General features: G+C 55.7%; 1 protein-coding gene across 2 annotated transcripts in view; it reads right to left on the bottom strand.

The window, feature by feature from the left end:
- Window positions 1-445: 445 nt before the first annotated feature.
- FBLN7 (fibulin 7) overlaps window positions 446-15,112 on the bottom strand; it is a 28,438-nt gene continuing 13,771 nt past the window's right edge. The window contains exons 2-8 of one of the 2 annotated variants that reach the window (XM_011377854.2): window positions 13,766-13,925; window positions 10,681-10,851; window positions 6,927-7,052; window positions 5,023-5,157; window positions 4,470-4,607; window positions 2,983-3,121; window positions 446-1,632 (exon numbers count right to left, since the gene is read on the bottom strand). In XM_011377854.2, coding sequence (XP_011376156.1) covers window positions 1,260-1,632; window positions 2,983-3,121; window positions 4,470-4,607; window positions 5,023-5,157; window positions 6,927-7,052; window positions 10,681-10,851; window positions 13,766-13,925 — 1,242 coding nt within the window. In that variant the 3' untranslated portion in view covers window positions 446-1,259. The remainder of the gene's footprint in view (window positions 1,633-2,982; window positions 3,122-4,469; window positions 4,608-5,022; window positions 5,158-6,926; window positions 7,053-10,680; window positions 10,852-13,765; window positions 13,926-15,112) is intronic. The other variant, XM_011377855.2, reaches the window with a different exon arrangement.

Raw genomic sequence — 15,112 nt, 5'->3', positions numbered from 1 at the left:
GTTGCAGAGATGGCAGCCAAGCCCATGTGTGAAGGAGAAAAACGCCAAAAGCCACTCCTGACTGCACCTCATGCTCTGTCTGACAAATAAGACGAGGCCATTGTCCAAGAACACCCTGCTGTGGGCAGACTGCTCCCTGGCAGCACACTCCTTGCAGCTCCATTGCCCACCCTGGCAAATACAACAAGTGTACACAGTAGTCTGTGGTGGCGTCTCCCCCAGACTGGCTCTCATTTGGATGCTGAAACTGCCTCACAACTTAGCCGCCTTCTAAGTTTTAACCTGAGCAGGCTCCCCCACCCCAGCTCAGGGACACATGCCCCGCCTGGTTGGTCCCTGTAAGGTAACTCCCAGGCTCCCCATCAGAAGTAGGCCTGGAATCAGTGGCAACTCAGCCTCGGCCAGGTGTCCCCTATTGGAAGGAATGGGCCAGCTCAGGCTCAGGGATGGGCCAGGAGGCCAGGGAGCAGCAGGAAATTTATTTTTTCAGAATACCAGGTTGCATTGTGAGCTGTGATTTCTCAGCAGAAATTAATTAGGGCAGAATCTATTCTTTAATGTTGGTCTTGTGGTCTGCATAGGGGTCCCAGGCCCTGGCATGTCACAGACGGTACACGGACATGAGTGGCACACGGGGCTGTGGCTGAGGACCCACCCCATGTCACACACACAGGGCACGATCTAACACTCGTATCACGACCACAGCAACACGGGAGGATGGGCAGTCACCTCAGACTCACTATAAGCTCCCGCTGCAGCTACTTCAGACCCACAGAGCCGTCACAGGTCACTTCCTGCAGCTGCCTGTTCCCCATGAAAGAAATTTCAGAGCCAATGAATAATCTAAGGCAAGAGTACACCCAACCCCCAAGCCACAGACTGGTCCTGTTAGGAAGCTGTGGGCAAGCGAGCAAAGCTTCATCTGTATTTGCAGCCACTCCCCAGCGCTAGCATCACTGCTTCAGCTCCACCTCAGATCATCAGGTGTTAGATTCTCATAGGAGCACCGGTCCCTGGTGCCAGAAAGGTTGGGGATTGCTGGTCTAAGGGAAGGGCCTTAAAGCAGGAAACAAGTGATGGCAGCAATTTGGGTTTGGAGGCTGCCCTTCTGTGTGACTCCGTGGGCCAAGGTGCAGCGCTGCCCCAGACACCTGGGTGAATGGGCAGGTAGGCAGGGAGAGGACGTGTCTGTTGCAGCCAGTGCCCACAGCAGAGCTCTTGGGGAGCAGACAGGCACAGACTTGCACATCTGAAGCCCCTCAGAAGTCATATGGGGACACAAAGATGGTGACCTGAGACACATGGTTAGCCTGGAAGGAGCGGTCCAGGTATTCGGACATATCGACATCCACCTCCAGTGTCTGAGGCCCCTCCAGGGTCTGGACGAGGATCAGCTCCCCTGTCTGGCGGTCTGCACGCTGCATCACGAAGTGGCCACGGCTGTTTCCACCCACGATGCCAAACCGCAAGCTGTTGGGTCCGGGACGGCCGGGTGCTGAGGCCGTGGCCATGCGGAACAGTGTGATGGGTGTCGTCAGGTTGGAGGGCAGGGACAGGAAGTGGAAGGAGATGGTCTTGGGCAGGTGGCGGCAGGGCCCACTGTCCATGGGGCAGGGGCTGCGCTCACACTGGCTGGAGCAGAGAGGCAAGAGGTGGCAGTCAGCCTGCGGAGACGTGGGGGCTACCCATCCTGGCAGAGGCCACCAAAGTGACCTCCCTAGCCATGGAGCCCTCACCACAGGCGCCCGGAGCTACAAGCAAGTGCGGCTAGCATCAGGGTGGCGGGTAAGAGATGCTCCCCTAACCCACCTGTGCATGTGTGTGCCTGTATGTGTACATGTGTGCACATATGTGTGCATGGATATGTGTATGTGCCTGGCTGCACTGTGTGTGCGTGGGCCACTGCATGTGCATGTATATTCGTGTGTGTACATGTGTATGCAGGTATACTTGTGTGCAGGTGTTTGCACGTACATGCATGTGTCTGCATGTGTGTATGTGCTATTACTATAGCTTTTACAGAAAAAGCCAGGGAAGGTGAACTAGCAATGGCGTTGCTGGTATTCAAACCTGGAGCCCTCCGTGTGTGCTGAGACCTCCCTGGGAAACAGTGGGACCCAACAGGTAGCTAGCAACACCCTAGAACGTGGCGTTCTGCGCTCTGAAGTTGGCAAACACCAGGGTTATTTGCTGTGTGCCTTAATGTTTAGGGTCAGGGTCATGAGGAAAGCTGTCCAACATTTCCTGCACAAACACAGATGCAGATCATTGTGTTTGGTGAGTCATATCATCGTGGTAATTAATACAGGTCGAATATCGTGTCCAGCTGTTAATCAGGGATGTCTCCAAGGCTGTGACATGCAGGTCCCTCTGTCCTTTCATTTCACTCAGTGACTCTTGAGGTCTTCACTCTCACTGATAGCTAGCTACCTTTTCTACTGCTTCTGATTTACCATAGCTCCCAAAGCATTTCAGGTTTCTAAGCTCGTGAAGTCGATTCATTCTAAAGACAACTCTATGCTCTCATGAGTTCCTTGTCATAAGAAAATGCACGTACTTTGTCACAGTTGCAGTGATTCTCCCTAAGAGGCCTGTCCCCCAAAAGAAAAAGCTTTCCCAGTGCTGAGGTTCCTAGCAGCTGAGCTGTCCAGCACCGTGGGGAAGCCAGTGATAGCACACTGGGCAGGTGTGTAGACGTGCAGTGTGAACCCGGGAAGGTGGACCTCTCCCAAATTGATGTGAGTCATACCTGCCCCTGGTCATGCCCCCAGCAGCACCCAGGGGCATCCACAGCCCCATCACCCACCATGTCAGCAGGCACACTTGGAAGTCCCCGTGCAGGGGCCAGTTGGGTTCTGACTACACAGTAAATGTGTCTGCTGATGGGAGGCAGGGCTCAGAGGTGCCAGACTTCCCTCTCGGACACACCGCACCTTCCCCCAAGACCCTTGGAGGCCCTGGCCGCCACCCTGGGACACTCACAAGGGCGATGTCTTCACATAGCTCACGTTGCCACTGCCCTTGGGGCACTCGGGGCTGACGCACTGGAAGCTTCCGCCGGTGTTGACACACAGGGTTCCCCGGGGACATAGGTGTTGTGGACTCACACACTCGTCGACATCTGAAATATGAGACCCAGCCGGGGAGAAGGCTCCCGATATCCCCAATGTACCCAGCGTCACTGATGGGGCCACTGGAACGTCATGCTCCACACCTAGCGAGCTTTCTAAACAGTCACACGTGTTCTTACAGGGGAACGCCTGTCCCCTTTATGCCTAGAATCCAGGTCCATGGAGGCACTGCTGCATGTGCTGGGGGACACCCCCCACTCCCCACCGACCCATCTTCCTCCCCAGCACAACTGCTCACAGAGGCTGAGAAGCACAGAGGAGTGCCCACCACAGCGCTTCTCAGGCCTGCCTCTGGCCCTGCAGCCTCCCTCCAAGGCTGCGCCACTTTCTTGGTGACTGAATCACCAACAGCTCTCTGCTCAGCCTTACAAGACTGCACTCTCCCGTACGTGAACTCTCTGTTCCCTTCCCGTGAGCTCCCTGGCTGGAGACTGTTTCTTCCCAACCCCACACAATTTTGCGTGGCCTTCATGAACACTTGTGGGACAGATGCATGGATGGGTGGATGGACAGATGGACGGATAGGTGGACGAATGGGTGAGAGATGCGTGGAGGGATGGACGGATGGATGGATGGATGGATGACAGCTACCTGGATGCCTTCTTCTCCAGTCCCAAATTGCCCACTCCTCTGAGTCCTGCAGTGGATCCTTGACAGGCTGTCACTGGGAGCTGTCTCCCTTCACCCCCATGATCATGGAGGAGCCCTCTGTCCTCTCTCCCCTTTCTTTCCCAGAAGTTTGGAGTCATTATCTGGCTAGGTTCTTTTCCGTGCCCTGTCTCCATGGATGAGTACAGCTGGGGACACAGGTCTGTCCCTTCTCCAGTTGAGGCAAGCCTGTGTTAGCAAACTCATTTCCCCCCAGAGACCTGTTGCAGCATCAGGGTTCAGGCCTGAGATGTTGGGTGATCACACTAGGGCGTAAGTGCCTGTAGGTGCTTCCCTTTCAGATGCAAATGTGGGCCTGCACAGGCTGTGGAGAAGGGGCCCTGTGCCAGGAGCCTCATGTCCCCTCCAGATTGCAGGACACAGGGACTGTCTGGCTGCTCTGCCTTTGGGTCCAGTCCTGGTTAAAGACATTGCTGAGCAGGAGGTCATGACCTGACCTTGAGAATAGTTACTCCCATAAGGTTGGGAGAGAGTATTTGCCAGGTTGGTGAAGAGATTTGCTTTCCTATTTAAATCAGTGATGATGTAGCCTGATCTGAGATTCATTGGTGTTTTTTAACAGACTAACTACATTTGAGACTTTGACTCCCTCAACAGCCACCACATCCCATTCTGAGGTCCTGGTGGGTCAAGAGAGCAGTACCCGCCTTCTGCTGCGGGCCCACTCACCCTCGCAGCTCTTCCCGTCGGGCAGGGTCCGGTACCCACTGGGGCAGGTGCAGCGGTAGGAACCGGGTGTGTTCACACAGGCGTGCATGCAGAGCCGGGGCCGCCCCTCTTGCCCGTAGAGCTCACACTCATTCACATCTGAGGACAGAGTGCCAGCCTGACTCTGGGAGCCCCACGGAAGCCCCAGCCCCAGCAGGCATGCACCCCTTCTCCTGAGCTGGGGGCCCAGAGGACCAGCAGAAGTGGCTCTACAGGAAAAGCTAAGCCCCAGAGGGTACAGAGATGGCCCCAGATGCCTGCTGAGTTTGGCCTGTCTACTAGTGTAGCCCTTGCCCCTGTGGTTCCAGCCCGGATGGAGAGACAGGGGCTCAGGGCTCTGCCAGACCAACCTGCCTAGCAAGCCTGCCCTCCCCATCCCCTTGCGCTGCTTTTCCATAAGGAGTGCGTGCTGGGTGCATCTGCAGGTGGCAGGGCAGAGGTGGGAGCCCCTTCCCCCCTGTGTTCCTCCCATACTGGCCCCGTCCCCGTGGTGGGGGCCCTATGGCTCACCTACCCTGGCAGATGCTGTCTCCTGCTGTGCTGCTCAGCTGGAAACCAGCCTCACAGCTGCACTGCCGGGTCCTCTCCACCTGTGCGCAGCGGGGCGCACGGCTGAAGGCGGGGTCACCAGCCACACGCTCAGGGGCTCCTGCAGGGACAAGACTCCTCAGGGCCACCCCTCCCCCCCACCTTACCGGCTGGACCACAGGAGGTGCTGGGGAGGGCGGCCCTCAGCGCTTACTCTGCAGGTGGGGGAGGAGGGAGGTAACTGACCAAAACCCAGCGGAAGGGCTAGGGGACAGGTGCACAGAGCACAGTGCAACAGGCCCCCCCAACCCCCGCCCCGCCCCGCCCATGCTAACAGCTATCACTGAAGCTCCAAACACAGGTTTGGGGATTCTTTTTTGTGTATTCTTCACCCTTTTCTAAAGTGTCTAAGTTTTTGTTTATTTTTTTAACGAAGAAAAGGAAGCAATTTTCTAATCAGAAAGAATTAGATTTTTAAAGTTCAAAGGATTCAGAGCTTTCATTTGTTTGAGAGAGGCTGTAGGGGATGGGGGTGAAAGTAATGGGATGCATAGAGGACACGTGTGACTCCACGTCTGTGAAGTCCTCAGAAGAATCGGATTCAGAGCCAGAAGTAGAGGGTTGTCACTGGGAGGGGAGGATGGGGGCCATTGTTCACTGCACAGAGCATGTTGTGTATGTTTTTCCATGAGAGAAAGGAAAAGGTGAACAGGTTATTTTAAAAAGCACTGTGAGACAGGCTCCTGGAAGCTAAGAAGACAGAGGCAGGGCTGAAGGAGGGGTTGGCAGGCGCATCCCTGGTCTTCGGCTGTCCAGGGATGCGCCTGCCAACCCCTCCTTCCCTTCCTGGGGCAGAGTCCTGTTTAGGGGACACTTTACACATCAGGTGATCCTGGGCCTGAGGGACAGCAGCCTAAGGTCTGATACACAAGCCACCAGTGCCCAGGACCAGCACATCTGGGCTGAAGGGGGCCATTTCTTTTTCTGCCCTGTTTATAAGTAGGAGACGCAATGGGGCTGCCAGGAAGAGACTGACTCTAGCACCTCCGGAATCTGTGCACAGAGCAGCATGGGGACAGGAGCTGGAGGGGCCCCTGTGCTCTGGGGAAGGCACCTCCTCCTGGAGAGGCTCCTAGCAGGTTGCCTCGGCCAAACCGAATCAAGACATAAAGCGGCCAGTCTAGGGCGGCAACACTTAGCGACCTGGGGTTGGGTCCAGTGCCAGCACACTGAAGACTGGCAAAGCTCCTGGTCTCTGGACCATGCCAGCTGCACGTCCCTCCTCCCCAGGGCAGATGCCACGTGGGAATCACAGAGCACCCTCTAGGCTTTTCTGTCTTTAGGGTCAGACCTTTCTGTATAGGACATTTTGGTTGCTGCGCAATTGGGGATCCCAATCTGTCCCTGTAGGTTCCCCACTGGATTTCCTGGCCATCTGCACAACAGCCACCCTGCACCTTGGACTCAATGTGGACCCCCTCACCACCAGCCAGATGTCCCATCACCCAGCTCTAAAGACACTTGGCCTCTATCATTAACTACGGTTGACGGGTGTGGCGGGAGTGTTTGAAGGAGCTGGTCTGCAGTGGAAATGTGACCGTGTGGAGATGGTAGCATGGAAACGTCCCAGGCCCAACCCCAGTCCATGGAGTTTTCAGACTGTGATTCAGTCCTTCCACGAGAACATTTCTTCCATAAGAAGGATCAGAATTGGTTACACAAAAGCACTAAATCCCTCCCCAGAAATGGCCTCAGGGTACCAGCGGGGTCAGTGGGTGTGACCCTGAGAGGAAGAGCCTACTCTGACCTGCCCAAATCTGGTGGCCCTTGACCAGGGTCCCCATCTCTTGGCAGCGGGATGTCCTCGCCCTGCCCCATATGACTACGTACCAGTCTGGGCATGGTGCTGACAGCGGCTCCCCGTCCTTCCTGGGGGACAAACGCATTTGTACTGGTTGACTCCTTCTACGCATGTCCCACCATTCTGACAGGGCTGGCTGGAACACTCGCTGATATCTAGGAAAAGAAAGAATGATCAGATACAAGTGTGAGTTCTGATCCTACACAAACAAAACACGGATGAGAGGACTTTGACACATTGCAGGATAACTCCAGCTCCCGTTCCCCACTCTGCCCTTGCCACTGTCCCCACCGTGAGAGCAAATGCAGTCTACACATCACTCAGCAGGCCACGGACCCCGGCCCACCTGGAGCTCTGCCACCAGGGGGCTGCTCATCAGCCACCCCCACCTGCCAGCACCCAGGCAGAATCCCTTGAAGGATCTCCATTCAGGGGTTCTGTTAATGGGAGGGAGGTGGGAAATGCCCTCTCTTTCCAGTCTGGCTGTGATCCTCCACTGTGCCTGCTCCTATGGGACCAAGGCGTTCTGACCCTGCACCTGACCTCAAGGTCAGCAAGGGGCAGTTCCTTACATCCTCACAGCAGCCCTGTGGAAGGGCTCAGAAGATGCACCTTGACAAGTCCGGTAGGTTTTCTCCATGTGGTACTTTTTCTTTGCTTATTTATACCTTTCTGTCCTCTTTTGTTTTCCCATGAGGAACATTCATGAATTTCCCAATTAGGATAAGATGACTTTGACATCCATGGGCCCATCTGCAGGCTGCGAGTCCACAAGCCCAAGGCTCAGGTCGGTGACCACTAGCTGACTACAGCATCCCGGGACGGGTCAGGACCATGTCCTCTCCTGCTGTGTCCAGTAATAGGAGGGAGGGACTCTGCTCCTGGTGAGGGCAGCAGCCTTATGTGGGTGGGTTGTTAGGGGTCTCCCTGTGGCCTTGGGACTGCGATGTCATGTAGACTGTGACACTGCATTTGTCACAGGAGAACCCAGACTATCCAGGCGCTGCCTGTCCTGGGGGGCCTGTTCAACCCGTTAGTAACCTGGGCCTGGCTGCACCCTGCACACTTTGTTTTCAGACAACTGGCTTCTGAGACTGTGTCTGGAAGCAGAGCACACGAAGCCACAGGGCCTGGCGTTCCCATTGTTGTTCACTGTCCAGCCCTGTCGTCCTCACTTGTGGAGCCCACAGTCACGGGCCCTGGAGTGGGCACGGAGCCTGGTGCAAACACTGGTGCCTTTCAGTCTGTGTGCAGAGGACCCCCAGCAGGGGGCACTGAGCATGAGGAACCCGGACAGGTGGGGGTGGGGTTGTGCCCAGATGCCTGGAACCCTGCTGCCCAGGGCCGATATCACTAACAGCCTCCATGCAGATGCTCCATCCTTATCTGATCCGCTGCTGGAGGCGTGCCATGGCCACTGCCCAGTCCCAGCGCCCGCTCTGTCCTGACTGAAGGACATGGTCATCACATCACGTCTGCCCCGGGCGGTGACACTTAATGATGCCTTTGGGGTTGCGGAGAGGCTGGCGAGTGGAAGCACGCTGCTGCTCCCGCCACCCGCTGTAGCTGCGCCTGCTGTGCCCTCCAGCCGGGCTCAGGGTTCTGCTCATGCGAGCCAGTCCTGGCCATTGCGTTTCCAGTTCCTGCTAGTGTTCTGTCATTGCGTGTCAAACCTCCCACGTCTCCTGTCACCTCACTTCGAGGTTCTGTAAATGTCGCGCATGCTGCCTTTCCATGGTTTTCATCTTTTAAATGTTTCTTGCAGCTTGGGCATGTTGTCACAGCATCCATCTGTTCTACAGGCATGTCTTTCTGGTGTTGCCTCATCGTCCTTAGACTGTACCCTCTGTTTTCTCGCAACAGTGTTTATGGGGTTTTCCGTCACGTGTACGGGGGGGACACGTTTTCCTGCACAGCTGTTCTAACCGCCTGGCCCTGGTCTCCCAGCTCTGCTCGGGCTCAGCTGCACCCGCTTCCATCTCCCCCACTTGGATCCGGACCACCTCCTTCCTCCTCATTGATCTCACTGGTTGGGCCTAATTTGGAGTCACCTCCCATAGAGTCTGGACAATATTGGGGCTTGTCCTGGAATGTTCTGAGAGCCCCTGGGGGCCAGGCAGCTCCAGGCACAGAGACTTCCTATTGCAAAGTGGGGCTCACAGCTGAGAAAACTGGCTTGGGAAGGCCAGTGTCGACATGAAACCCAACAAAACGATTCAAGTTTAAAGAAAAAGAAAAACCCTTTGGGCATCATCCAGGCAAAAAGACCGGGATATGATGGCAGCAACAGCATTAGTTAAACAGAAGACACAGAAGAACGAACGTATTTAAGACATTCGAGGAAAGAAACAGGAAACAAGAATTTTATGTCCAATTGAAATGACATCCAGTGCTAATGGTGCACTTTCTGAAAGTGCGAGAACCTGGGGGATCAACCCCGGGCTCTTGAGGAACCAGCTCGAGAAAGGCCCACCTGTGGACGGCGGCGATGTCACCAAGGTGTCACAGGAGACAAGACGAGAGTGGGGGCAGAAGGCCATACCGCTGTCTTGTCCCCCAAAAATGAGACCTTCCGAGTCTGATCGAGGCTCTTGAGTTGGGTCCCAGTGTGTAAGGACAACAGAGGCAATGTCATGAACTTCCAGTCATGTGCAGGCAAGTCCTGGGGGGACTGAACATGGTGACTGCGGTCAGCTCGGCCGCAGGACACACACGAAAGCTGTTAGAATAAATCCTGTGAGTTCTCAGCACAGGAGAAAACCCGTTTTTCTTCTTTGTATCTTTTTGAGATGCTGGCAGTCTTTCGGGGTCCAGGGTGAATCCAGGTACTGGCATGTCCCCCGCTGTGTCTGCATGTCACATGGCTTATATTTCCTGGCTGGCTCCCAACTGGTCTGAGAGCTGGTACCTGTAACCACCCTTTGAACCTGCCCTTCTTGGGAGACAGGAAACCACATCTAGGCCCCGAGAGTGGGGCTGGCTGCCCTGCGCCTCCTGTGTCACCCCGCGCACGTCGGGACAGATCGTGGGTTTTCTGGTTCTCCGGTATGTTCTTGAGCCATTCAAAGTCCTCTCTGCCACTCTCCACAATCTGTTTGTGTATATAACATCTGCATTTCCCCTTCTACTCTCGGGCTAAAGCCATGGGTGTTGTGTCCCAGCAGATGTCACTTGAACCCTGCCCCAAAGGTGACTGGTGAGCGTGAAGCATTGACCGTGCATTTCTGAAAAGGACCCCCATGGCGTGAGCCTAGCCTGATTGTTCTGGGCACCAAGCAAGCATTTTGTAAGCCCAGCACAGTGAGAAGACAAGCTTGTCATGCTGCCCCACACCCAGCAGTCTGTCCTGGAGCCTGTCCACACCAAGTCCCAAAGTGGACAGTAGAGACACCTGGGAGTGGCCTTGACACCACAGGCCACCAAGAGCCTCACAAACAAGCTGCAGCCTCGGGGAGCGTTTCTGTGCGGTGCCTCCTTTAGACTCCTTCCTGGTCCAGTGCTGGGGAGAGCAGGGTACTGAGTCCCCTCCGCCTGTCCTCCAGCTCTGTGGCCTTGGGCAAGGCCCTTCTGTGCCTCAGTTTCCCCATATGTCAACAAGAGTAAATTGTTGGGAGGGTCTAGGGTGCCCTGCCGGTGGAGCTGGCCATCAGACATGGTGGCTACAGATAGATCTGTGGCGAGGAATGGTGGAGGAGAGGCCAAAAGTATGCCAAGGAGTGACCCTTTGTCCCTGGCAGACCCCTGGGCAGCAATGGCCTGGCTGGGAGGGAAGGAAGGACCCACCTCTGCAGTGCGGCCCCTCTCCCGTCCAGGTGCCGTTGGGGAGGCACAGCACACTGCTGGGCCCGACCAGCCGGAACCCGGGGTCACAGGCAAAGTGGACTTCGTGACCTGCTGAGTACTTGTTTCCGAACTTCCTGCCACCCAGAGGGGCGTTCAGCGCAGGGCAGGGCACTGTAAGGAGAAAAGGAAGGACATCCCCCAGTTAACAGGTGTCTGGCTTTGCGAATGCCTCCTTCAGGCTAAGTGCCAGGCTGCACAGCTTTAAATTTTGTGCCTCATGGAATCCTCAGAGTGCATTTGTGAACCATGAAGGAATGTGGCTCAGACAGCCTGAGAGCTGGGCACAGCCCCGAAGGGGGATGGTCAGGGAGGGACTCCAAGCTGCACTGACCATCGGCCACTCTGCCTTCTTGAGTCCAGCAAGGGCTCAGCACCCCTAGGCCTCCACATCTGCTCTTCCCTCGGCCTGGATGGCTCTCTCCCAGAACACCCCATCGCTGGTTCCTCCTCACTCACGTGGGTCCCCACTGAATGCCCGCCCCTCTCAGAGTGTCCTCCAACCATCAAGCTTCACTAAAACTTCCCAGGGCACCTGCCGTGCCGTGAGTCCCTTGGCTTCCTTTCAAGATTGGTGACCCCTGGAGGCATCTTGTCCACATGTTTGTTTCCACATCTGCTGTCACTCTTCTCCCTGGGACGCAGCTTGAGGGGGGCCTAGGCCTGGCCTGGGTCCCTGCTGCACACCTGGCCCAGCCCAGCACCTGCCCCACAGCAAGCACCCAATAAATAATCTTCGAACACAGGAATGAATAAAAACTGATTGATTATGTTTTTACGATGTGCCAGGCACTATATTAGGCTCTCAAGGGTAAAACAGACAAAACTCAGCTCCCAGGAAACCCCTTCTAGCAGGGGACACAATTAATAACCGAGACCCAGGAGCAGACAGCAGAATGAGATAAGAGATTTCAAGTGTCATGCAGAAAACAGTAGGGAGCAGTGCTGGGTGGCACAGCAAGGGGCGCAGCCATGCACTTGGTGGTCGGGACGTCTCACTGGAGCCAAGAATTGAGGATGATGGAGGCGTAACCATGTGGAATCTGGGTGGACAGTGGGACAGGCCAGTACCAGCACTCCTGGCAGATCTGAGGAATGTCAGAGACCATCGTTTGGGGGAAGGGAGTGGGGTCTCTTTGGGGTGAGGAATTCTTAAAACCCTCAGGAAAACACCTGCTGAAGCAATTCACAGATAAATCATACCTGCACACAGTAGGTGCTCAATAAATGTTAGTGAGATTAGTGAATGGATGTAGTCAATTAAAAATTAATTTGCTGTCACCCCCCAAATAGGAGCCAAGGGCCCCTGTCCAATGGACAGCATGCCCCATGGCTGGTCATTTCACTATGAGCGTGTCCCCGTGTCTGCAGGCCGAAGGGAAGCCCCTGTACTTTGCGGGGGGGGCTATTGTGTGACAAATAGAGTCGGGGGGAAGCGAGCCTGGCGACGTGAGGAACACGAGGCTGCTCGGACCAGCCCTGAAGCCGATCGGTTGTGACGGTTCCATGTAGGAGTGGCTGGGGAATGGGAAGGAATGCTGAAGACAGGAGGGGAAGCCCAAGGATTCTAGAGGATGAGAACGTGTTCTTCCCGACCCCCAGCAAAATGCCCTTCAAAAAGAAAAATAAATAAAGCTAAAGAGAATCATCCTGGCAGCTGCGCTTTGGTCCAGGGCTAGCTCCTGGGCAAAGGCATGGCACCTACCCTGCAGTGGGGGTGCTGGCAGCAGCCAGCCTGAGTCCAACACATGAGAGAGAAAACAATTGGTGTTAATTGCTTAAAAAGAGAATTGGCCACTTAAAAACATCTTGTGTGGTTCAGGGAAGAAAGCCCTCGAATCTGGGGGTGGGAGGGCTAGTGACTTAACAACAGGCCTTTCTGTCTGTGCTCGTGGCAGAGACCTTGCACTGGGCTGCTGTCTTACAAATTATCTCCTGCTCGTTCTTCTGAGAACCCTCTCCAGGCTACAGGCCGCCCAGAAGCATTCGACAAAAGCTCCCAGAAGCACAGGAGGGATGTGTGCGGTTGAGCCCCTGGCAGATAAAAGTCGCTGGCTCTGGGACCCACTACAGTGAACTCCTTTCTCTCGGCCTTGGTTTCCCCATCTGTAGCAAAGAGGATGGCCGCCCTGCCTGGCTCAGAGTCCAGCTGTGACGAGCCCTGGGGCCCCATGTGCCCAGGGAGGTGTGAGGGGGTCTGGCTGGCAGGTTGGGCTCTGCACAGGGGCGGTGGGGGAGGACAGGAAACCAGGTGGGCATGTGGTGCTGAGACTTGGGCTCCGACGCCACCGTCTCTGAAAACGTAGGGAATCCAGTGCCTTCCCCAGGAACTTCATCTCACACGGCAAGGAAGGGCCTTGACAGTGGGTCTTACGTGGGCGACTGACGTCCAATGCTCCATGGGCTTCTGCCCTAGAGCATGGTTACTGCCCCTGCCATCCCTTTTTCTCTGAGGAGAAGCTGGAGGGAGGGAATCCAGCCACCCACCTTGGGACTTGGCAGCACGAAAGCCGTGAGGGGGACCAGCAGGACAGCCCGGTGTCTGTCGAGCCCGCCCGCCAGACAGATGGATGTGTCCGCGGCCCTTCTGCTCGCCCTGCTGGTCTGACAGGGACTCTCATGGAGCCAGTGTTGGTTCACGGGCCTGGCGTGCCACGCTGGGGGACGCTGCTAGTGGGGACGTTGCGTGTATATGGGGATGGTGAGTATGTGAGAACTCTCTGTGCTTCCCACCTACCTTTGCTGTGACCTTGATACTGCTCTAAACATTAGTCTGTTAAAGTAAAAAACAAAAACAAAAAACCCAAACCGGTGCCGCTTGGAGTCCCCCTGGGTAGGGATAGGGAACAGGGAACTGCTGTGAAAGTGGTGACCTTAGACAACTGTGTGACGGTGACATGCAGTCGTGACCATGACTCCTGGACTGGAAGGTCGGGGAGGAGGCAGTGGCTCAGACGAGGGTGGGACAGGAGAGCCTGGGTGGAGGGTGCACGCGCCCTGTCCATGTCCAGCTGCTGGGGGTACCTACCCGGGGGAGCGTCTGGGCCCACTCTGCTGGCGGAGCTCTGCAGCGCAGCCAGCCGGCCCCTCAGGTCACGCAGGCCCTCAGCGAAGCGCGTCTCTTGGGCCTTCAGCAGCTGCTGCAACTGGCGGGTGGCCGCGAGGACCTGCTGCCTGCTGACACAGTTCTGGGGAGAGAGAAGTCACACATTCTGGGTGTCCAGAAGCCACCTAGACCCTTGGGCCCAGTGGGGCCACCCGCATGTGGCCTTTGAAAGTCCTTACCCTCCCAGAGTTCCTGCAGGATGGTAACCTCTGTGACTTAGATTGAAGGCCTCAACTGCACCTCCCACAGCCCCTGTTCAGCCTCCACAAAAGCAAGACCCTGTCCTCAGAGCACAGGGCCAAATGGATGACTCTGAATGGCTGGGTAGCGAGGGCAAATATGAAAACAACCCACAGGGTTAGGGAAGCATTCGACAAAAGTCAACGCCCATTCTGATGATGTTTTAAAGGCTCAAAAAACGAAAAAGAGCGTTCCTCATGATAAAGACCAACTCAAGGCAACCCAGCATCACACTTAGTGACAAAACATAAGGTTTCCAGTTTGCACTGCTTGTAAGAGCCAGGATGTGAGAAGGGGTGGGGAGGGGTGACCACAGGGGTGGCTGCAGAGCCTTGGCCTTGGGGGTCGCTGGGGCTGTGTGTCACCTCGGCATGGCAATCTCAACCCGACCGTGTGCCTGCTCAGGACGAAGGAGACCATCAAGAAGAAGATGACAGTTACCATTAGGGACAGGCTAATGGGTCATATATTTTTTATGCTTAAATTTTTTTTTCTACAATGAACATTAGTTTTATAATTTTTTCTAAGGGCAGCAGGACAGCTAGGAGTCCCGGGGCTTCTAGCCTGGCCACCACTGTGGGAACAGCCACTGCCACTGTCCCAGGGAGGCATTCAGGCCACTGTACCTCGAAGATTTCGCCAAGCAGATGACTCACTGGCCTGATTCAACAGGCGCTTTGACACAGCTGAGTCTCCAGTTGCCCTTGGAACTGGCTAACTCGTGGGGGCCCTTGGCCCCACCCCAACCAGGACGTGGCTGCAAGCACAGCTGCTGGGGAGAAAAATTCTGTTTGTGTCCATTCTTCCTTCCCATGTGATCCTCGCACTCAGGACTGGCGCCCAGCAGTGGCCTCCTGCAGTGCCTACCTGCCCAGCACTATGCCATCATCCCACCAGAACTCATTTCCCACACCCATACCCTGCCCCTGAAAAAACAAGACCTGCTTTTATAGACAGCCTCATGGCTTGGGTGTGATTTACGCTTGTGAGGCTCACAGTCCACGGAGCCATTTGCCACTTCGGAGAGGA

Source organism: Pteropus vampyrus, unplaced genomic scaffold (assembly GCF_000151845.1).
Source record: "Pteropus vampyrus isolate Shadow unplaced genomic scaffold, Pvam_2.0 Scaffold323, whole genome shotgun sequence".
Lineage (NCBI taxonomy): Eukaryota > Metazoa > Chordata > Mammalia > Chiroptera > Pteropodidae > Pteropus > Pteropus vampyrus.
The sequence above is the reverse complement of the archived record's forward strand: the minus strand, read 5'-3'. Positions and strand labels throughout refer to the sequence as shown.